This window comes from Schistocerca nitens, unplaced genomic scaffold (assembly GCF_023898315.1).
Source record: "Schistocerca nitens isolate TAMUIC-IGC-003100 unplaced genomic scaffold, iqSchNite1.1 HiC_scaffold_380, whole genome shotgun sequence".
NCBI lineage: Eukaryota > Metazoa > Arthropoda > Insecta > Orthoptera > Acrididae > Schistocerca > Schistocerca nitens.
In genome coordinates this window covers 1,716,630-1,741,285 of record NW_026045914.1, presented here as the reverse complement: position 1 = coordinate 1,741,285, position 24,656 = coordinate 1,716,630, and the positions used below count along the sequence as shown (strand labels likewise).

The 24,656-nt window shown below is 43.6% G+C and overlaps 1 protein-coding gene across 2 annotated transcripts in view; it reads left to right on the top strand.

Moving 5' to 3' along the window:
• Positions 1 to 24,656, top strand: part of LOC126230334 (fatty acyl-CoA reductase 1-like) — a 263,811-nt gene that overhangs the window by 147,638 nt on the left and 91,517 nt on the right. For both annotated transcript variants that reach the window (XM_049942393.1, XM_049942392.1), the window contains exon 6: positions 5,554 to 5,737. In XM_049942393.1, the coding sequence (XP_049798350.1) occupies positions 5,554 to 5,737 (184 nt within the window). The remainder of the gene's footprint in view (positions 1 to 5,553; positions 5,738 to 24,656) is intronic.

Genomic DNA, 24,656 nt, shown 5'->3' with positions numbered 1-24,656 from the left:
TCAGACACTCTCTGCATCGACTCGTCGACTTTATTTGTCTGCTGGATTAGTTTTTCGTCTATTTGTTCACCTAGCTCGCGGATCGATTTTTCAGATTTCTCTGTCATTTGTTCGCCTAGCTCTCGGATCGATTTTTCAGATTTCTGCGTCATTTGTTCACCTACCTCTCGAATAGATTTTTCAGATTTCTGCTTCATTTGTTCACCTAGCTCTCGGATCGATTTTTCAGATGATTCTTTTTGTCCTCAGAACGATTTTTCTGATTTGTCTATGTTTTCTTTATTTTGTTGCAACAAGGCTTTCATGAGTTCTGCCAAATCAATTTGGTTAGTAGGAGGCAAATTAATTTCTGGCTCTGCTGTGAGCCCGTTCGTCCTGTTTTGCATTTCGTCTGAAGTATTCCCCATTGCATTTTCGGAACCGTCCGACGCATTAATATTCGAAATCAAATTATCCCGTTGGTCCATGTTGCTTAAGTTGTTGGACCGCCTACTTTTAGCTTGGTTACGTGTCTGCATTAGTTCAATTTATACCCGGTACGCAAAACACTAATCACAATAAATGTATCCCCCAAAAATTGCGACAGTTAAACGAAAGGTACCAAACCTAGTACGCACTTCTTCACACGCGAAAGAAATTTTAATCTTTGATCGAAGCAGTGCAATTTACAAGCGAGAAAAAAAAAACACACACACACATAAAACACACAAATATAGAAAACAAAAGAACAAGGCAAACAATGCTGTTCAACAACGCCGTGACTCATTTGAAAGTCTGCTCAGAAACAACGCAGAAGTTGTTTGAGCGCTGCAGGGGAAAAAAAATTAAGATTATACAACGCTCGCAATCTAACGTTTCAGAGATTCCAGCGACCAGCGGAATCACAGAACAGGGTCGCCATGTGTAATGTTGTTGCATTATTTTGAGGTGTAAGCGGTGCTGACATTCAAGGCCATAAAAGTGGGTTAAAAGCTGTGAGCTTTCTGGGGAAGCCCGCATCTTGTGGTCGTGCGGTAGCGTTCTCGCTTCCCACGCCCGGGTTCCCGGGTTCGATTCCCGGCGGGGTCAGGGATTTTCTCTGCCTCGTGATGGCTGGGTGTTGTGTTCTGTCCTTAGGTTAGTTAGGTTTAAGTAGTTCTAAGTTCTAGGGACTGATGACCGTAGATGTTAAGTCCCATAGTGCTCAGAGCCATTTTTTTGTCTGGGGAAGTTAACCTTGCATTACTGAGCAACTGTTTCACCAGGTATCCAGTCTAGCTTACCAAATTCCCAACCAGACTAACATTAATTATATCTTTTAATCGTCATATGCCAACCGGTGATTATATATATATAAAGAGAATTTAAATAAAAAGAAATAAATCAGTTTATATTTGGAATTTTATTTTAACATTGATCATTGAAATTTCAGCATATTAAACTTGATTCATAACTAAACTGGTGCCTTATTTAGGATTGTGAAAATGTGAGTTTGTTATCTTACAGAGCACATCAAATATGGAGCCAAGATTGGGAGACTGCATACAACACTGCATTCATAAAATAACACACGAAGAACGTTGAAACATATGCAAGAGGAAATTAACCACTACCAACCGATTCAATTTTCACCCAAAGAAGTTATGTTCGTAGCACAATCCTGTCCGTCATGTAATTACCACACACTGGTATACTAAATTTATACTAACTCTCTGTGAAACCTTCCCGAAAAGAATAGCTGAAGGCTACTTTGATGATTACACCACATGCTTCACGTGGTCAACTTGGTTTACACAAAGAGTGTAACTCCACAGTAATTTTGATGATTAAAATACACTCCTGGAAATTGAAATAAGAACACCGTGAATTCATTGTCCCAGGAAGGGGAAACTTTATTGACACATTCCTGGGGTCAGATACATCACATGATCACACTGACAGAACCACAGGCACATAGACACAGGCAACAGAGCATGCACAATGTCGGCACTAGTACAGTGTATATCCACCTTTCGCAGCAATGCAGGCTGCTATTCTCCCATGGAGACGATCGTAGAGATGCTGGATGTAGTCCTGTGGAACGGCTTGCCATGCCATTTCCACCTGGCGCCTCAGTTGGACCAGCGTTCGTGCTGGACGTGCAGACCGCGTGAGACGACGCTTCATCCAGTCCCAAACATGCTCAATGGGGGACAGATCCGGAGATCTTGCTGGCCAGGGTAGTTGACTTACACCTTCTAGAGCACGTTGGGTGGCACGGGATACATGCGGACGTGCATTGTCCTGTTGGAACAGCAAGTTCCCTTGCCGGTCTAGGAATGGTAGAACGATGGGTTCGATGACGGTTTGGATGTACCGTGCACTATTCAGTGTCCCCTCGACGATCACCAGTGGTGTACGGCCAGTGTAGGAGATCGCTCCCCACACCATGATGCCGGGTGTTGGCCCTGTGTGCCTCGGTCGTATGCAGTCCTGATTGTGGCGCTCACCTGCACGGCGCCAAACACGCATACGACCATCATTGGCACCAAGGCAGAAGCGACTCTCATCGCTGAAGACGACACGTCTCCATTCGTCCCTCCATTCACGCCTGTCGCGACACCACTGGAGGCGGGCTGCACGATGTTGGGGCGTGAGCGGCAGACGGCCTAACGGTGTGCGGGACCGTAGCCCAGCTTCATGGAGACGGTTGCGAATGGTCCTCGCCGATACCCCAGGAGCAACAGTGTCCCTAATTTGCTGGGAAGTGGCGGTGCGGTCCCCTACGGCACTGCGTAGGATCCTACGGTCTTGGCGTGCATCCGTGCGTCGCTGCGGTCCGGTCCCAGGTCGACGGGCACGTGCACCTTCCGCCGACCACTGGCGACAACATCGATGTACTGTGGAGACCTCACGCCCCACGTGTTGAGCAATTCGGCGGTACGTCCACCCGGCCTCCCGCATGCCCACTATACGCCCTCGCTCAAAGTCCGTCAACTGCACATACGGTTCACGTCCACGCTGTCGCGGCATGCTACCAGTGTTAAAGACTGCGATGGAGCTCCGTATGCCACGGCAAACTGGCTGACACTGACGGCGGCGGTGCACAAATGCTGCGCAGCTAGCGCCATTCGACGGCCAACACCGCGGTTCCTGGTGTGTCCGCTGTGCCGTGCGTGTGATCATTACTTGTACAGCCCTCTCGCAGTGTCCGGAGCAAGTATGGTGGGTCTGACACACCGGTGTCAATGTGTTCTTTTTTCCATTTCCAGGAGTGTAAATTAGATCGAAAAGCAGTTTACAAAAGAAAAACCTCGAACTGGTTACTAACGTCTTACTATTAACCTGATGGGTCAAACAATTGTATAAGCACGTGTTACTGGTCTCACAAAGTACACCCCACGTGGGTTGAACATTAAAGAAAAGTAGGTATATTGAAAAGTATTGTCAAGACTAGACGTTATAATCTCACGCACATTCGCATTTTAGATTGATGATCTTAGTTACAGTTACTGATTAACACGTGGTTCCACTTTACTCACAAAGTAGTGACAAAGCAACTACTGGAAGACATTTCGAACTTCACACTCGAAATACACTGCGTTGCAATGTAAGATAACATTAGATATTTTAGAGCTAAACCTGGAATAAAGGCGATTAAATTTTCAGTTAGGCTGAACTTAAGAAATCCATTGTCCTACAGACTTAGCAGACACGCGCTTAGCCGGAGATCTTACCACTTCAGATGCTCGCCGCGGACAGACTGACCTGGGCCACTGCCGAGCGTGCTTAACATATACAAACGGAAGTGACCAGAGAGGCAGCTTCCTAGACCAACATGACAAGGGACGGACAGACTATACTAAGAATAGAAACCTCTCTGCTTTTAGAAAGCGTAGCTACCTGTTCCGACGTTGGTCCTACTGTTCTCTAGCAGACAGGCTTGTCTGCTACCATCAAGCATGCAACTAGAAATACATTTTCTCATTCATCCTCTCACACAGAAGGGAAGGGGGATGACAGTATCTTATCATATACAGTATATAAAAGAAAGCGGATGTAGGTTCCGTATGAGACTGTGTGACATGAATTACATATAAACTGTGTAGTAGTGTGACAGATGGTTCTTGTTTATGTGTAAAAGTAACACGTTTCACTGCTCAGTCTCCTCCCAGATAGTCAGAAACACCACAGTAAATTTAGAAGAGGAATTTATGCCGTAAATGACAACAGATTTAAGAAATTAACATGAAAGGAATCCAACAGAGACCTTTCAGCACCTCTTAATCAGAACGGGACTTCTTTCCTCCCATTGCATCTTTGAGTAGTCCAAACATATGTAAATCACTTGGGGCAGGGTTTGGTGAGTGTGGTGGATAAGGAAGACACTCAAAATGCAGGTCTGTGATTGTTGCAACTGTTGTACGGGCAGTGTGGGGCCTTGCATTGTCATGGTGCAAAAGGACCCTTCTGACAGCAATTCACGTGGTTTTGATTTGATTACAGGCCGCAGATGATTTTTATGAGGTCTGTGTATGATGCACTGCTGACAGTGGTCCCTCTTGGCATATAATGCTCCAAAATGTCGCCTTTTTTCGCCCCAAAAAAGGGTCATCATAACCTTTCCTGTTGATGGTTCTGTTCGAAACTTCTTTGGTTTTGGTGATGAGGAATGGCGCCATTCCTTGCTCGCTCTCTTCGTTTCCGGTTGGTGGAAGTGAATCCAGGTTTCGTCCCCAGTAACGATTCTTGCAAGGAAGCCATCACCTTCTCGCTCAAAGCGCCGAAGAAGTTCTTCACAAGCATCAACACTTCATTCTCTCATTTCAGTTGACGTGGCACCCATCTTGCACACACTTTGTGAAAGTGGGGCACATCATGCACAATGTGGTGTGCTGACCCATGACTAATCTGTCAATGCCATTCAGTGACACTTGGCGGTTTTCCATCACAATGGCTTCATCTGCTGCAATGTTCTGTGGAGTCACAACTCGTTTTCCCTTACCTGGACGAGGAGCATCTTCCACTGAAGTCACACCATTTGCGAACTTGGTACTCCATTCGTAGACTTGCTGCTGTGACACACATGCATCACCGTACTGAACCTTCATTCGTCGATGAATTTCAATACGTTTCACACCTTCACCACGCAAAAACCGAATAACAGAACGCTTTCTTCCCTGGGGCAAGTCGCAAGTGGGGCGGCCATCTGTATACTGACACTTCGACGGTATGTGCGCATCTGCACTATGCTGCCACCTACAGGAGTTTCTGCACGCTGTTTGTAGCACGCTTACCTACTTACGGGTTAACGGCGCGAAATTTCGATTTGTTATTACAAATTTAGCGTTTTCATTTGACTCACCCTCGTATTATATGCAGCCAGTACCTTTGTGAAACTAAAATAGAAAATCCTGGTAACCGGAAAACTAGTGTGAATAATGTATCGAATCCCAGTTCCATATCATTTCGCTCCCTCCGTTACCCCATCCTTGCCTCGGCGACCACACTATTTCCAGTTCGATCAGCTACAGAGCACTCGCCGCTTAGTGATGCGCATTTGTGAGCCAGGCTGAAACTTGTGTGTGCCTACAGTGCTGGGTACGTACCAGGAGCCGGTGGCGCTGTGGGTGGGGAACATGTACGGACCCAGCGCGATGGCTGCCGGCGCAGCACTGGGGGTTCTGCACACCATGCTGGCGGACACGAGCGCGATGGCGGACGGCGTGCCCGCTGACGTGGTCGCCAACGCAACAGTCGCCTGCGCCTGGGACACCTGGTGAGTTCTTCATACGTTGAGGCCGCAATGGCCATGAGCTGCAGAAGGGAATCGATTGCGTGTGTGACTCCTAAGGGACCAAACTGGTGAGGCCATCAGTCAGAATCGACTGCCTTGAAGCACGTGGGCACTACTATTGACATCTACTCGTTGAGTGCAAGGTCGCCAGTTCAGTCGTTAGTAAGTCTCACTCGAAAATACTGTGTTAACAATTTTGATAGGGAAAATATAAACTTTTAATGACTCACCATGTGCATCAGGAGTGAAGGTAGAAAAGAGTGTGCCGCAGGTACAGACATCAAACTTATGTGGTATATATGTAGTAGACTTCATAAAATGAATATCGTCAACACTCAAGACATGTTCAGAACAAAACATTGTCTAGCACCACGAACATCTAATGAAAAATGGCGTGTCACAGTGATCACAAGGGTTCGCACCATCAAGACTGAAGGCGAACTCCTTGGGAGATACAAATCGCGCAGAACGTTCAGCTACGTATCCGCTCCTAAAGAATGCCTTCAGAATCATATTGGTGTAACGGGATGATGAAAACTGTTGGAATGCGACGGCATGTAACCGAATGTGAAACAGTCTGTCGTGGAGCTCACCGTGAAACTGGCTATAGTTTAAGGTGTAGCTGCAGACCGTGCCATAATATGATTTATATTCAGGGAAAAACGAACATCCAGAAGCTGAATTTGTCTAGTGGTTTCATATGGTATGGATTGCAATATCACGCAGTGTTCAGGACGGATAATTTGCTCTAAAGGAGTATAATTTTTATGTGCATAGCAGCAACAAAGCAAAAGCAAGTTATTTTGACCAGCTGTTGTCCAAAGGCAGTGCTCAAACCATAGTTGTACTTTTACGCCCATTTTCCCACTCTTGCTTCCTGTGAGTTAAATATTCCCTACTGCCTTTGTAAGATCAGGCGCACGAGAAACAATTGCAGGAGGCAGAGCACCACGCAGAACAATAGCTTTAGAGCCATTACCACCCAGATTATCAGTCGGCATAATTGTATACGAATGCGTTAAAGACATTGATCTCTCATATGAATGTCCTCTTCAAATCTCAGTTAAAAACATATTCCCTACTGAACAGTGGAATACGTTTGTTTATCTCATGTACGTTTGTTTATCTCATGTACATATGTCAACTTGATGCTTTGAAATTTCATCGTCATAGGTCTTCCAATTCCGTAGCACTGTTTGAAGTTATGCAACCACCCATTGAAATCACTGTAACCTATGTCGCGCGCAAATTGATGTGCATAACGTAGTAGGTCACTATCATAAAAATCCCGTAAATGGTATCGAGTATCCTTGAAACCTGCAAACACCAGTTTTTGTAGCAAGGGCGCCTAGTCCTGCCTTGTATATCAGCATTTTTCTTATGCATTGCTGCGAACTTATTCATAATTGCTTTCTTACTACAGTCAGTCCCACAAGAAAGTGTACGCTGTTATCTGTATGAAATAAAAGGCACTATTATAAATATATGTTTACACGAAAATACATGTTATTACTAATTGCACAATTACCTAATAGTCAATCCAATCGCTACGCTACGTTTAAAATTACGGTCCACACTTTCTTGTGGAACTGACTGTATGCTACGACAGATCTTCCATGTACATAATTATATTTAGTACCCGTTCCTTGGACAATGATTGTCTTTTACTACGTTTCACTGGAGACGGTATTTGTGGCCCCCTGTGCAGCAAGGATGATAAATTACATGCGTCGACAACTCTTTCAGTATCACTTTAAATTGCTAAATGTGCATTACCATCATTGTGGTCCTCATGTACGTTGTCTTCACAGTCGAGCGTATACGACACCGCACATTCCTCTGGCACATCTTGCAGAAAAGCTAACATTTCATCTGTCACGTCTCCCTCACTCTACAAAATTCCTGGGTTCCTTTCTGACAAAGTATCAACTTCGGTAACTGATGCTGTAGATATAATGCAATGTTTGCCTTGTTTACGGTTGTCATTGCTCTGCTTTCTATCAAGATCACTAGCACTGTGGCTGTGTTGTTGACTTAGTCGTCGACTGAGTAGTTCAGCTATGATCGGTAGCCTCATGATGCGATCACCACTGCGTACCCCCCACTCTCGTCCCCTGTTGCCATTAGCAGCCAATATTGTGGTGAGCAAAATGTATGAGACAGGCGAAATACCCTCAGACTTCAAGAAGAATATAATAATTCCAATCCCAAAGAAAGCAGGCGTTGACAGATGTGAAAATTACCGAACTATCAGTTTAACAAGTCACAGCTGCAAAATACTAACGCGAATTCTTTACAGACGAATGGAAAAACTGGTAGAAGCCGACCTCGGGGAAGATCAGTTTGGATTCCGTAGAAATGTTGGAACACGTGAGGTAATACTGACCCTACGACTTATCTTAGAAGAAAGATTAAGGAAAGGCAAACCTATGTTTCTAGCATTTGTAGACTTAGGGAAAGCTTTTGACAATGTTGACTGGAATACTCTCTTTCAAATTCTAAAGGTGGAAGGGGTAAAATAAATGGATCGAATGCCTATTTACAATTTGTACAGAAACCAGATGGCAGTTATAAGAGTCGAGGGACATGAAAGGGAAGCAGTGGTTGGGAAGGGAGTGAGACAGGGTTGCAGCCTCTCCCCGATGTTATTCAATCTGTATATTGAGCAAGCAGTAAAGGAAACAAAAGGAAAATTTGCAGTAGGTATTAAAATCCAGGGAGAAGATATAAAAACGTTGAGGTTCGCCGATGACATTGTAATTCTGTCAGAGACAGCAAAGGATTTGGAAGAGCAGTTGAAAGGAATGGACAGTGTCTTGAAAGGAGGATATAACATCAACTAAAGTAGAACGAGGATAATGGAATGTAGTCGAATTAAGTCGGGCGATGCTAAGGGAATTGGATTGGGAAATGAGACACTTAAAATAGTAAAAGAGTTTTGCTATTTGGGGAGCAAAATAACTGATGATGGTCGAAGTAGAGCGGATATAAAATGTAGACTGGCAATGGCAAGGAAAGCGTATCTGAAGAAGAGAAATTTGTTAACATCGAATTTAGTTTTAAGTGTCAGGAAGTCGTTTGTGAAAGTATTTGTTGGAGTGTAGCCATGTATGGAAGTGAAACATGGACAATAAATAGTTTGGACAAGAAGAGAATAGAAGCTTTCGAAATGTGGTGCTACAGAAAAATGTTGAAGATTAGGTGGGTAGATGACGTAACTAATGAGGAGGTATTGGATAGGGTTGGGGAGAAGAGAAGTGTGTGGCACAACTTGACTAGAAGAAGGGATCGGTTGGTAGGACATGTCTTGGGGCATCAAGGGAACACCAATTTAGTATTGGAACGCAGAGTGGAGGGTAAAAATCGTAGAGGGAGACCAAGAGATGAATACACTAAGCAGATTCAGGTGAATGTAGGCTGCAGTAGGTACTGGGAGATGAAGAAGCTTGCACAGTATAGAGTAGCATGGAGAGCTGCATCAAACCAGTCTCAGGACTGAAGACCACAACAACAACAACAACATTGTGGTTGCATGATAGACAACACGTGGGGCGTCGTATGCCGTACACATCATTCGCCTTTTGCGACTTCACACTCAAGCGGTCGCTTTTGAGACATGTTTCTGTTATGCGAAGAGATTATTCCGTCTAATACCGTGTCCAATACCCTTTAGCGTCTACAGCTGCTTTAAACTTTTTCTGAAAGAAATTGTTGTGAAAAGACCAGAATTTTTATTGCCTCCATGCTGTTCATTCATTGCCATTGTTGGCAGGTTAACTTGCGATTGGTAAACATGCCGAAATTAAAAACCTGTGCTAATTATTTCTATCTCGGTGATGCGTGATTGACAGTGACGAGGGAGTAAAATGACCTACACAGATAGTTCACAAAAGGCAGGAATAGCACAAAGATGATCTTTTGGATGTTGTTGTCCTCCTTACTTTCTGATTTACCATCTTGTGGAAATAGGCCTAACTCGACAAAATCTACAAATATGTCAATAACAACCCTAATACGTGGGTGTTTAATGAGAAAAAAAAAATTATGAAAAAATGAATGGATGAAAATGGGGAAGAAATGGCTTTAAATACTTCTGTTATTTACTCTTTCTGTATGAACTTTGTTGTAGAACCCCTTTTTTCTTACGTGTGGTAATAAACATTCATTTAGACAGAATTAAGCACATTTAAAATTTCGTGAACTTTAGCAACCCTCTCATGCTGATAAATTCAAACTAACTGATTAATAACATTTATGACTTTGAAAATTATTTAAATTATTTTTTTTACGTATTTCGGCCTTGGCATATATTTTCTATATGCAGTGGGTTTTTAAATATTTACTGAATTCTTTCCCGGCGTTAGCTATGGAACACAAGACTGTCTCTGTTAGCATAAAATGGTTAAATATTGCCAAGCCGACCTGAACGTTTAATTATCATTGACAAAACACATTTCACTATATGTTTAAGTTATTTGCTTTAGAAATTGTAAGAACCAACAGATTAACAACTTCAACGTTAATTATCCGCCTATGAATGCACAAATGTAAAACCAGTAATAAATTCAGTCAGCCTCAGGATCGCTGTAAAAGAAAAATATTTCGTAATTCACTGCCAATTTTACCTGCTCCCGATTTACGGGTTTGGTTAATTTTATAGTGGAACAATTTTTTAAATGTGCCGCCGCCGCAAATCGTTCGGTTGCGGCACAGCCCAGCAACACCAACGATAATCGCTAAAAGTGCTGAAAATTCTTTAAAGAAATATTATAGATGACATGGGCAAGCTAATATACATTAGTAATACACAATTTTGATAAATTATAATGTATTTAGGTCACAACAGTAATTAAAATTACACACCTTTATAATTTCTGCTCTAATGGCGGCTAAAGATAGATACAGACAAAAGAAGTCTACTCAGTCATATAATGCTACGTAACAGGTTCCTCTCTCTCTCAGCTCTCGAGGAAGACGACAAAGAATGCACACCATGCAGTGCTATTTATATTATTGCTGACCATTAACATCTCTTTGTAATCCTACAACATTATTCTCCTCTGTGGCTATATTTTACATTTTTTTCATCGCAGATATTAACATATTTCGTAATCACATTATGAGTATAGAAATATTACATTCATAAATACATCGAGAATATTATTACAGAAAATTTTACAATAATAACCAACGTCCTTTATACAAAATTAAATAATACTTTTTGTTAAACAATTACAGTACATACGAATTGCTTCATAGCGGCGTACATAGTACAATTAAATGTCATTTCATTTTATTAATAGTGTGTGTACTGCCAGGGAACGTTACAGGTGTAAAGGATTTAATGAGAGAAAGGTAAATGCGTAGATGGTAAAAGCGATATGGAGATGTGGATGAAGAAGATAAACACGTTCACCTGTTTGTAACTTCACTGAGTGAGGTGAAATGGAATTATAAATGTGTGCAGCACATGCGAAGTGTGATATAAAATAGTGAAACTGTCGTGTCTGAAGTTCGAAATATTACGTAGGGTGTGAAATAAAATAATGACATGCTGATGATGTCACATATGTCCAGAAACATGGTTCGTAAGGAAACTAAGCTGAATTTGTGTTTTGCAGAAATAGGTGGAATACGCTCGTACAATATTAGTTCGCTGTCGTAGTCTTCAAAGGGTCGCTTATCCTGACCAGAGGTGCCATCCTGGAGCGGAAGTACGTTCGCCACAGGCTGACGTTATTTCTAGCATCTCTCTTCAGCTGCACAGACTGTACGGTTGTCACACGTCATTCTGAGACGCTACTCCCGAGGTACATGATTATCACCATGTCTTAGATGTGATGGTTAAAATGGCTCTGAGCGCTATGGAACTTAACAGCTGTGGTCATCAGTCCCCTAGAACTTAGAACTACTTAAACCTAACTAACCTAAGGACATCACACACATCCATGCCCGAGGCAGGATTCGAACCTGCGACCGCAGCAATCGCGCGGTGCCGGACTGGGCGAGAAGAACCGCTCGGCTACCGCGGCCAGCTTAGATGTGATGACTGCATAGTACAGTTCTTGACGTCAGTCACATGTGGTGTACATTTTAAATAAATATAGTAGAGGATTCGGAATCTGTCTATAGCAATTCCCTCACTTTCTGTCATGTGTATATTTGTAACACCAGCCTCACTCCCTCCATCCTAACCCTCCCCCAGGCGGCAGGTCATAAATAACTCGCCACAGAACCTCGAGGCCTCTACCTATTCGACACGAAATGAGCGCTCCAAAGAAGTGGCACTATCTGATGGAAAATATAATGAGAGACAGACCCCCAAGTATAAGAGGAGACTGACGGTATTCTGTCGTCCGAACAGGAGCAGTAACAGTAAAATGCGTCGTTCAGGAGATGTAAGTGACTTCGAATGTCGATTTCACACTGGAGTAACAAATACTTAAGGGAACCCATCTAAAGCTAACTATATCGGCAGTTGGTGATGTAACTGTAAAATGAAAATACACTCCTGGAAATGGAAAAAAGAACACATTGACACCGGTGTGTCAGACCCACCGTACTTGCTCCGGACACTGCGAGAGGGCTGTACAAGCAATGATCATACGCACGGCACAGCGGACACACCAGGAACCGCGGTGTTGGCCGTCGAATGGCGCTAGCTGCGCAGCATTTGTGCACCGCCGCCGTCAGTGTCAGCCAGTTTGCCGTGGCATACGGAGCTCCATCGCAGTCTTTAACACTGGTAGCATGCCGCGACAGCGTGGACGTGAACCGTATGTGCAGTTGACGGACTTTGAGCGAGGGCGTATAGTGGGCATGCGGGAGGCCGGGTGGACGTACCGCCGAATTGCTCAACACGTGGGGCGTGGGGTCTCCACAGTACATCGATGTTGTCGCCAGTGGTCGGCGGACGGTGCACGTGCCCGTCGACCTGGGACCGGACCGCAGCGACGCACGGATGCACGCCAAGACCGTAGGATCCTACGCAGTGCCGTAGGGGACCGCACCGCCACTTCCCAGCAAATTAGGGACACTGTTGCTCCTGGGGTATCGGCGAGGACCATTCGCAACAGTCTCCATGAAGCTGGGCTACGGTCCCGCACACCGTTAGGCCGTCTTCCGCTCACGCCCCAACATCGTGCAGCCCGCCTCCAGTGGTGTCGCGACAGGCGTGAATGGAGGGACGAATGGAGACGTGTCGTCTTCAGCGATGAGAGTCGCTTCTGCCTTGGTGCCAATGATGGTCGTATGCGTGTTTGGCGCCGTGCAGGTGACCGCCAAAATCAGGACTGCATACGACCGAGGCACACAGGGCCAACACCCGGCATCATGGTGTGGGGAGCGATCTCCTACACTGGCCGTACACCACTGGTGATCGTCGAGGGGACACTGAATAGTGCACGGTACATCCAAACCGTCATCGAACCCATCGTTCTACCATTCCTAGACCGGCAAGGGAACTTGCTGTTCCAACAGGACAATGCACGTCCGCATGTATCCCGTGCCACCCAACGTGCTCTAGAAGGTGTAAGTCAACTACCCTGGCCAGCAAGATCACCGGATCTGTCCCCCATTGAGCATGTTTGGGACTGGATGAAGCGTCGTCTCACGCGGTCTGCACGTCCAGCACGAACGCTGGTCCAACTGAGGCGCCAGGTGGAAATGGCATGGCAAGCCGTTCCACAGGACTACATCCAGCATCTCTACGATCGTCTCCATGGGAGAATAGCAGCCTGCATTGCTGCGAAAGGTGGATATACACTGTACTAGTGCCGACATTGTGCATGCTCTGTTGCCTGTGTCTATGTGCCTGTGGTTCTGTCAGTGTGATCATGTGATGTATCTGACCCCAGGAATGTGTCAATAAAGTTTCCCCTTCGTGGGACAATGAATTCACGGTGTTCTTATTTCAATTTCCAGGAGTGTATAAAGGAGCAGCATCAGCTAAAACAAGACAAAGAAGACATGTTGTGGTGACAGAGATGAACCGACGAGTAGTGTGGATGGAAGGTGTAAAAAAAATCGTCTAAAGTCAGCGTGAGTTTCAAAATGCCACCAGTAGTCCTGCCAATACAGTACCTGTGCGTAGGCAGTTACAAAAAATGGGATACACTGGCTGAGCAGCTCCTCTTAAGCCTCACAGTTTTATGCATTAGTGGCAATCAATATAAAAGAATCTATTTTTGTAGGAAAATTAACGTTTTCAATTGGAATAATAGTGCACAATGAATATGCCATAGTACGAGAAACAGAAGACTGACGTATGCAGTGAAAGAGTGAAATGATATCGCATTTGATGCCAGTTGTAGGACTGTTGATATTTTAAAAAATATCGGGAATTCGATACATCAATATTTAAAAAAATATCATTAACGGTCCCCGATATTTGGAAAAATGGTGTAGATATACCGATATACCGACGAATATTGTATAGACGTACCGGCCAAAACCAATATTGGTTGAGCATTGTAAATGTACTACCGGGTTTAGAGCTGTGTATTTAAGTATTGATTTGTTATTAGATATTTCGTACACCAACAAGCAAGTAGCCTGCTGATCCTTCACAGAGCAAGCATTGAAAGAAAAACTATGCTCGTTCACATTTGGCGAAAAACACTTTGCTGTAAATGGTAACTGTATGTAATAGACATAATGGAAGATGTCCTGTGTTTCTGTCGTTCGGTTGCGTTATATATCGGATTTGTCTGGAACACTTCATGTCGACTTCGCTGTTTCTTTTTCATATTTATAAATGCCAGTGACCTAGCAGTTGTAGCGTCAAAATTGCGTGGTGAAGTTAAACGTTGCAGTTTCCGTTAATAGTGCTGAACGCCGATCACGTCAGCATTTCCCCTCAAAGGTCCTCCCCACCGTAAAGACCAATCTTGTCATTTTTGTTCATCATTTTTGGCAGCTGTTTTTGAAGAATGCCGACGTGAAGACACAGAACACTAGCTGCGTTAAAAATTGTTTTTTAACGCAACTGGTGTGCCATTTCTTCACAATCGACTTCTTCTTTGTGTTACCTAGACTTGCTTCGCACAGTGAAAAAGAAACGTTGGACGTGGTGAAAGCTGCAAATTAAGTAAGACGCCTTCACGCAGTGAATGTAAAATTATGTTCTACCAGAATTTCAAAAGACCAACTTGAAATATTTATCAAAAATTACGAAACAAATATAACATAAATAAAAAATATCGGCATTTAATATTGCCTTTTCGATATCGATATATCTGAGAAAAATTTATCACCTAAATATATCGACATGTTTTGGAAAAAATTTCGATGTATCGACATACCGGTATTATATCGACAGCCCTAGTCAGTAGACCAGTATACAACGAGACATCAACGATTCGGGTGGTAGTATATGGAACTCGCTATAAAGGCAGTCGGCTGTGTACAGTGGTAGGGTGTGCAAATTGGAATTTGTGGTAGGGACCATGGGACCAAACTGTTGAGGTCATCGGTCCCTAGGCTTACGCAGTACTTAATCTAACTTCAACTGATTTACACTAAGGACAACACACACACCCGTGCCCGAGGGAGGACTCGAACCTCCGACGGGGGAAGCCGCACGAACCGTGATGAGTCGCCGCAGACCGCACGGCTACCCCGCGCGGCTAGGGTGTGCGTATGTACCTTTAGTGCGGATAAGAAACAGAGACAACTAGTGACAGTGCGTGTTGCAGACATAAATCACGATTGTGAGAGCGCTACGTACAAAACGGTTATCATGTGACGAAAGAGCAAAAATCGGTGTGATGTGTCGGCAGCTGGGCCAACACCTTGTAGATCGAAGTGGCTGAAAGTGCACGCTAAACTAACGCAGACGGGCTTGAAGTACTGGAACAGGATAAGTAATTAAGGCTTTGAAGAAAAGTACGTAGCTGGAATAATATACTTAACTTTAATCTGGTGTTGTGGTACATCACACAAGGAGACTTTAATTACAATCACTGTAAGTCTAATGGCGCCTTGCTAGGTCGTAGCTATGGACTAAGCTGAAGGCTATTCTATCTGTCTCTCGGCAAATGAGAGGAAGGCTTCGTAGGTCTAGTCGCAAGCAATGTCGTCCGTACAACTGGGGCGAGTTCTAGTCCGTGTCTTGTGACCTGCCATGTGGTGGCGCTAGGTTTGCGATCACACAGTGGCGACACGCGGGTCCGACATGTACTAAGGACCGCGGCCGATTTAAGTTACCACCTAGCAAGTGTGGTGTCTGGCTGTGACACCACACGGTGTATACAACGAAATGGGACTCTGATTGTCAAATCGCCAGGAAGCTGAAATTTTCAAATACAGCGTTAGATAATTTCGTTAGATTGGGAGTACGATATTGACAGAACGGAAAATACGGGCAAAATATAAAATTATCTGACTCATCGAAATGATTACGTTTACGCAAAGCAAGATCCGCAGTTAGTTATTCTTGTCATCTTGTTGCTGATTTACACTTGCCAGTAACTGCCACACTGTACGACAAATTTTGACACATGACGAACACCTTGCTTTCAAGAATCGACAGCAGAAACCTGCTCTAACACCCAAACATAAACAGGCTAGACAGCAATTTGCTGAAAATCATACATCATGGACTTCGGAATGGATAAACAGGTTTGCAGTTATGAAAAGAAGTTTAATTTAAATGGATCAAATGTATTTTAGTATTATTGGCATGATCTGAGAAAAGAGCAACAGGTAACAATGTTCAGAAATTTTGGTGGTGGAAGTGTTATAATCTGGGCAGTCTCCTGCGCCAAAGGTAAAACACGCACTGCATCACTGAACATTAGAATGAACTCTAACATGTACAGTGACATGTTAGAGATAAAATTTATGAGAATGTATGGAGACCTATCGACGAAAGTCAAACGTTTCAACGAGAAAATGCTTCTCAGGATGTTTTTGCTAGAACCAAAAAGTGTTTTGATGATGAAGATATTTATGTCTTGCCCTGCCCTGCACGTAACCCGGATTTGAACCGTCTGGAAAAACCTTTGGGGAATACGTGGAAGGCGTTTTTATGGCAATGGAAGCAAGTTTGTGTCCGTATGTGAGGAGAGAAGAGCGCTACGAGAAGAGTGGGCAACAATTCACTGCATTAACTACAAACACTTACAAAATCAAAGCCTAAGAGAATTTCTGAGGTATTATAAAGAACGGAGGTTGGACAAAGTACTTAAAACGCAATAGCACAACAGGACAGCAAATTCCTTTCTACCAGTCCACCCAGGAAAAGGAAAAGCCTTATGTTGTTAATGGTGGTTTGAAAGCAACTATGTAATTCCGTCATGATTGTTTATGTATTGTATGCATCTACTAACTCTGTAATGAACTCGATACATGTATGCTTCAGACATTGGACTATTGGTGTCGCGAGAACCTCGCCTTTATTCTGATTTCCAATACTGCAGTCAGTGCTAAGCGGCGTTTGATACGGAGCAAAGAGTGGTGCGACATGACGGTGGATGACAGGAAACCAGTGATTTGGAGTGATGAATCAAACTATACACTGTGACAATCTGACGGTAGCATTTGGCTTTGTCGAGTGACTAGGGGACGTTACTTGATATCAGGTGTAGTGTCAACAGCGAAGCACAGAGCAGGTGGTGTTACGATATAGGCGTGTCTCCTGTGGTTAGGGTGGAGCAGCCTTACTATGCTTACAGAAACTCTGATTACTGAAGGATACGAACATACTTTACGGCACTGTGTACTGCGTACAGTAGAGGAACAGCTGGGAGACGATGACTGTATAGTATGACAATGTGCCCAGACGTAAAGCACCATCAGTGAGGCAGTGTTTTGTGAACACTAACATTCATGACGTAGACTGGCCTGCCTAGAGCACCGATCTGAACCAGCTAGAACACCTCCGTGATGAATCTGAAAGTCGGCTTCACTCCAGGCACCAGTATTCAACTTCACTACCTTCTCTGGTCTCAACTCTTGAGGAAGAATGTTCTGCCTTTGCGCCTCAGATATTCGGACATCTCATTGGAAGTGTCCCCAATAGAGTTCAGGCTGTCATAAATGAAAGTGGTGGACGCACCACATATTAAGTCCACTAGTAGATATCCCGACACTTTTGATCACCTAGTGTATCTTATTCAGTCTCGGCTGTGGACGGCAATCAACTTCGTCACTATTTAGAGGCGGTACCAGTTACTGCGAAGACCGGGTATGATGGACAGGATTTCAATTTTTATAAAACGGTTTGTTGTTGTTGTTGTGGTCTTTAGTCCTGAGACTGGTTTGATGCAGCTCTCCATGCTAATCTATCCTGTGCAAGTTCCTTCATCTCCCAGTACCTACTGCAACCTACATCCTTCTGAATCTGCTTAGTGTATTCATCTCTTGGTCTCCCTCTACGATTTTTACCCTCCACTCTGCCCTCCAATGCTAAATTTGTGATCCCTTGATGCCTCAGGACATGTCCTACCAATCGATCGCTTCTTCTAGTCAAGTTGTGCCACAAACTTCTCTTCTTCCCAAACCTATTCAATACCTCCTCATTAGTTATGTGATCTACCCACCTAATCTTCAACATTTTTCTGTAGCACCACATTTCGAAAGCTTCTATTCTCTTCTTGTCCAAACTATTTATTGTCCATGTTTCACTTCCATACATGGCTACACTCCATACAAATACTTTCACAAACGACTTCCTGACACTTAAATCTATACTCGATGTTAACAAATTTCTCTTCTTCAGATACGCTTTCCTTGCCATTGCCAGTCTACATTTTATATCCTCTCCACTTCGACCAGCATCAGTTATTTTGCTCCCCAAATAGCAAAACTCCTTTACTATATTAAGTGTCTCATTTCCGAATCTAATTCCCTCAGCACCGCCCGACTTAATTCGACTACATTCCATTATCCTCATTTTACTTTTGTTGATGTTATATCCTCCTTTCAATACACTGTCCATTCCTTTCAACTGCTCTTCCAAGTCATTTGCTTTCTCTGACAGAATTACAATGTCATCGGTGAACCTCAACGTTTTTATATCTTCTCCCTGGATTTTAATACCTACTGCAAATTTTCCTTTTGTTTCCTTTACTGTTTGCTCAATATACAGATTGAATAACATCGGGGAGAGGCTACAACCCTGTCTCACTCCCTTCCAAACCACTGCTTCCCTTTCGTGCCCCTCGACTCTTATAACTGCCTTCTGGTTTCTGGACAAATTGTAAATAGCCATTCGATCCCTTTGTTTTACACCTGCCACCCTTAGAATTTGAAAGAGAGTATTCCAGTCAACATTGTCAAAAGCTTTCTCTAAGGCTACAAATGCTAGAAACGTAGGTTTGCCATTCCTTAATCTTTCTTCTAAGATAAGTCGTAGGGTCAGTATTGCCTCACGTGTTCCAACATTTCTACGGAATCCAAACTGATCTTCCCCGAGGTCGGCTTCTACCAGTTTTTCCATTCGTCTGTAAAGAATTCGCGTTAGTATTTTGCAGCTGTGACTTATTAAACTGATAGTTCGGTAATTTTCACACCTGTCAACACCTGGTTTCTTTGGCATTGTAACTATTATATTCTTCTTGAAGTCTGAGGGTATTTCGCCTGTCTCGTTCATCTTGCTCACCAGATGGTAGAATTTTGTCAGGACTGGCTCTCCCAAGGCCGTCAGTAGTTCTAATCGAATGTTGTCTACTCCCGGGGCCTTGTTTCGACTCAGGTCTTTCAGTGCTCTGTCTTGTCGATCTCATTTTTGAGACGTTTGTATTCCTTTTTGCCTGCTTCATTTACTGCATTTTTATATTTTCTCCTTTCATCAATTAAATTCAATATTTCTTCTGTTACCCAAGGATTTCTACTAGCCCTCGTCTTTTTACCTACTTGATCCTCTGCTGGCTTCACTACTTCATCCCTCAGAGCTACCCATTCTTTTTCTACTGTATTTGTTTCCCCCATTCCTGTCAATTGTTCTCTGATGATGTCCCTGAAACTCTGTACCACCTCTGGGTTAGTCAGTTTATCCAGGTCCCATCTCCTTAAATTCCCACCTTTTTGCAATTTCTTCAGTTTTAATCTACCAATAGATTTTGGTCAGAGTCCACATCTGCCCCTGGAAATGTCCTATAATTTAAAACCTGGTTCCTAAATCTCTGTCTTACCATTATATAATCTATCTGATACCTTTTTAGTATCTCCAGGATTTTTCCATGTATACAACCTTCATTTATCATTCTTGAACCAAGTGTTAGCTATGATTAAGTTATGCTCTGTGCAAAATTCTACCAGACGGCCTCCTCTTTCAATTCTTAGCCCCAATCCAAATTCACCAACTATGTTTCCTTCTCTCCCTTTTGCTTCTGTCGAATTCCAGTCACCCATGGCTGTTAAGTTTTCGTCTCTCTTCACTGCCTGAATAATTTCTTTTATCTCATCATACATTTCTTCAACTTCTTCGTCATCTGCAGAGCTAGTAGGCATATAAACTTGTACTACCGTAGTAGGCATGGGCTTCGTGTCTATCTTGGCCACAATAATGCGTTCACTATGCTGTTGGTAGTAACTTACCCGCAATCCTATTTTTTTATTCATTATTAAACCTACTCCTGCATTACTCCTATTTGATTTTATATTTATAAACATGTATTCACCTGACCAAAAGTCTTGTTCCTCCTGCCACCGAACTTCACTAATTCCCACTATATCTAACTTCAACTTATGCATTTCCCTTTTTAAATTTTCTAACCTACCTGCTCGATTAAGGGATCTGACATTCCACGCTCCGATCCGTAGAACGCCAGTTTTCTTTCTCCTGATAACACGACGTCCTCCTGAATAGTCCCCGCCCGGAGATCCGAATGGGGGACTATTTTACCTCCGGAATATTTTACCCGAGAGGACGCCATCATCATTTAACCATACAGTAAAGCTGCAAGCCCTCGGGAAAAAAATACGGCTGTAGTTTCCCCTTGCTTTCAGACGTTCGTAGTACGACAACAGCAAGGCCATTTTGGTTAGTGTTACAAGACCAGATCAGTCAATCATCCAGACTATTGAAAAGGCTGCCTCCCCTCTTCAGGAACCACACGTTTGTCTACCTCTCAACAGATACCCCTCCGTTGTGGTTGCACCTACGGTACGGCTATCTGTATCGTTGAGGCACGCAAGCCTCCCCACCAACGGCAAGGTCCATGGTTCATGGGGGGAGGGAAACGGTTTAATGATTAACAATGAGATGAATTCTATCCGATTTCACATGCAGCCGAGAGCAGCCCCACTCACATACGTGGCAGATATATCAAACAATGAACACAAGAACCAATAAACAAAGTTAGAAAGTGACTGAAACGTCATCAGCATAGTTTATCGTTTCCTAACACAGGATGGAGGGAATATAGAGGTTTGACATCAGTCTGCAACTTCCGTTGTTGTTGTTGGTGTTGTTGTGGTCTTCAGTCCAGACACTGCTTTGATGCAGCTCTCCATGATACTCTATCCTGTGCAAGCTTCTTCATCTCCCACTACCTACTCCAACCTACATCCTTCTGAATCTGCTTGGTGTATTCATCTCTTCGTCTCCCTCTACGATTTTTACCCTCCACGCTGCCCGCTGATACTAAATTTGTGATCCTTTGATGCCTCACAAACCGATCCCTTCTTCTAGTCAAGTTGTACCACAAGTTTTTCTCCCCAATTCTAGTCCATACTTCCTCATTAGTTATGTGATCTACCCATCTAATCTTCAGCATTCTTCTGTAGCACCACATTTCGAAAGCTTCTATTCTCTTCTTGTCCAAACTATTTATCGTCCACTTTTCACTTCCATACATGGTTACACTCCATACAAATACTTTCACAATCTACTTCCTAACACTTAAATCTATACTCGATGTTAATAAATTTCTCTTCTTCAGAAATGCTTTCCTTGTCATTGCCAGTCTACTTTTTATATCCTCTCTACTTCGACTATCATCAGTTATTTTGCTCCCCAAATAGCAAAACTGCTTTACTTCCTTAAGTGTCTCATTTCCTAATCTAAATCCCTCAGTATCGCCCGACTTAATTCGACTGCATTACACTATCTTTGTTTTGCTTTTGTTGATGTTCATCTCATAGTCTCATTTCAAGACATTGTCCATTCCATTCAACTGCTCTCCTCACCTCCAGGGCGCCTCTGGCCAACCTTATTTAGATTTCTCCTCTTCTCCTACTCGGTAGGTAGGGTTGGTTCTGGACTGTACATTAACTGTACTCCAAGTTTTATAGCAATTGCGTTCAACTGAAAACTAAACTTCTCTGCCACTCCTATTATTAATAGCAACAACAGTGTTACGACACTTCCTCCCGCGCAGAGGCCTTTCGTGAATGGGAACCATTGTTGTGGCTCTCTCTTTTTTTCTTTTTTTTTTTGTTGGTCATCCGTCTTTTGACTGTTTTGATGCGTCCCGCCACGAATTCTTCTCACCAGTGTAAATCCTCTGACGTCCCCGTTCTGATGAGCAAATGATAAGCGTTCTACGCCTGCTAAGACGTGCCTTTTTGTGACCATCTGCTACTGTGACGCTTTATAACAGCGTCTGAGTGGTGGTTGGAGTTACGGTTAATTCCCTGAAACGAAAAATCTCCCACGGGACAGCTATCCAGAGCCTTTGCAATCTACACGGCTCTAGTGTTACTATCTGGAACCGGTAACCTGAACGCTTCCACTTTTGTCCGCTCGCTGCATTGTGTCCTTGATCTCCCACCTCGGAGTGCTCTTAATGGCTCCCAACAGCCTTAAGCATAACAACGTCTTTAATATATGACAGAATAACGTACAGAAAGAGATCAATGCACGCCGGAATCCTCACACGTGAAAGAGAAGGCTGAATCGATGGGATAACGATCGAGTTGACGGATGTTGCGTGGTTCTGGAGACTTCAAACGACATGGCTAAAGATCTCGCTTGACAGGAACAGAGCGATATAGTTGCCACGCCAATTGCAGTCAGTTACGTTTATATGGGAGCAACATCATTATCGTCGCTTAAAAGTAAACATCCCAACTGTGATATGACTCATGAAGGCAAACGTCGAGAGCAGAGCGTGGTCACATCGGGGTCGTCTAATGGCTACAACTGGTCCGTAGAGACGCCAGCAGAATGGGAAAGGGAGCAACTGAGTTCCAGGGATTCATGAAATCAGTGTCCATTCTCCAGTGAGATTCTGACATAAAAAAGCACACCGTGCACCAACTACTGGAAGGAGCAGTGGCCGAGGACTGCTTGCCGGGGCTTAGAGAACAGTCAGACTTGTGTGTGCACAGAGATTTCAAGACCTGCTTTGATTGAACTGTGGAAAAGCGATCGTATTTTTGTCACTCCAGTAAAAAGAGAGGATCCTTGTGATAAGCAGAATCTAACGGTCGCGCCACCTTGAGAACACAATCAAATTTTCTCAAAATGACCGCATCAGAAATCAAATTTCGGTATACTATCCCTCAGCAGGCTAACACTCTATTTTATCCCTTTATCCTTTATTTCTAAAATATTGAAGGAGGGTTAAACTCCTCTTAGGGGTTAGGGAATCTTTAAATAAAACAAATAACCCGACAATACTGGAACGCCCACTAAATCACGCAGAGCTAACAAGTAATTAGGGTTGTGGAAAGGGCCAAAGGAGTTGCGATCGGATTCATTTCATAACTGAAATTTATTATCATTTAGTACACAAATACACTTTTGAAAGAATTAAATTTGCTTCGCGGATGAAGGCCTCCCAACAGATGCTTTAGAATGAGTTCAATTTTGAAAAGACATGACACACAGTTAGATTTAGCATGCGGAGCTGCTGAAGCCACCGGACTAAATCTTCAAAATTCCAAATATACTATGATGATTACTGAAGGCAGAAGGCCACAGTGCTTTAAGATGCTAAAAGGGCTGATGGCCCACAAGGTGCACAGAAAGAGATAAACGCAATAAGATGGCTGAAGGTTAAATTCTGCAAATTAAGAAAATATATATTGGAACAATTGATAAAACAATAAGTTAAGTTTAAAAATTTCCTTTATGTAACACCAATGGCGGAAGGCCTACAGTAAGTTGTAAAACCTTTCATAGGAAATTACAATAACTTTTCAAGAGCAGAAGGCGATAATGTTTGGACTTGAAGGAAACTCTGAGAACATGTTTCCAGGGCTGAAAGCCCACAATTGACCTTACCAAATTAAAAATATAAAATACAGTTAAATTACAACAACATTAACACTGCCAAAAGGACAATTGAGAGTCTCCATTGCATCAGTCTGCCCTCGTTCACTTAATTCGTGCGACCCCAACCGAGGGACAGTCACGGACCGACCGACCAACAATCCACCAAAGGTCAGGCCCGGCTTAAGTGATGCGTGGCGGTAACGGTCGGGCGGGCGATGTCGACGCAGGGCTCACTGCTGCTGCAAGCCAGCGACTGGCAGGTCCGGACGGCGCTCCAGACGCGTTCCAACTGGTTGACAGACCTGAACTCGCTATCCTAACTGGCCTCCGACGGACAACGCGCGGGAAGTAATAGCAGTCGAGCAAAGATATCACGACAGGAGATACATTGATACTCGCTGCTAGCGCCGTTCACGTCAGGCAAAGCAGCGAATGAGTGACAGTAGTAATTTAAATTAACGTATTGAGGTGAAAGTACGTTAAAAACAGGGTATAAAATACACTCCTGGAAATTGAAATAAGAACACCGTGAATTCATTGTCCCAGGAAGGGGAAACTTTATTGACACATTCCTGGGGTCAGATACATCACATGATCACACTGACAGAACCACAGGCACATAGACACAGGCAACAGAGCATGCACAATGTCGGCACTAGTACAGTGTATATCCACCTTTCGCAGCAATGCAGGCCGCTGTTCTCCCATGGAGACGATCGTAGAGATGCTGGATGT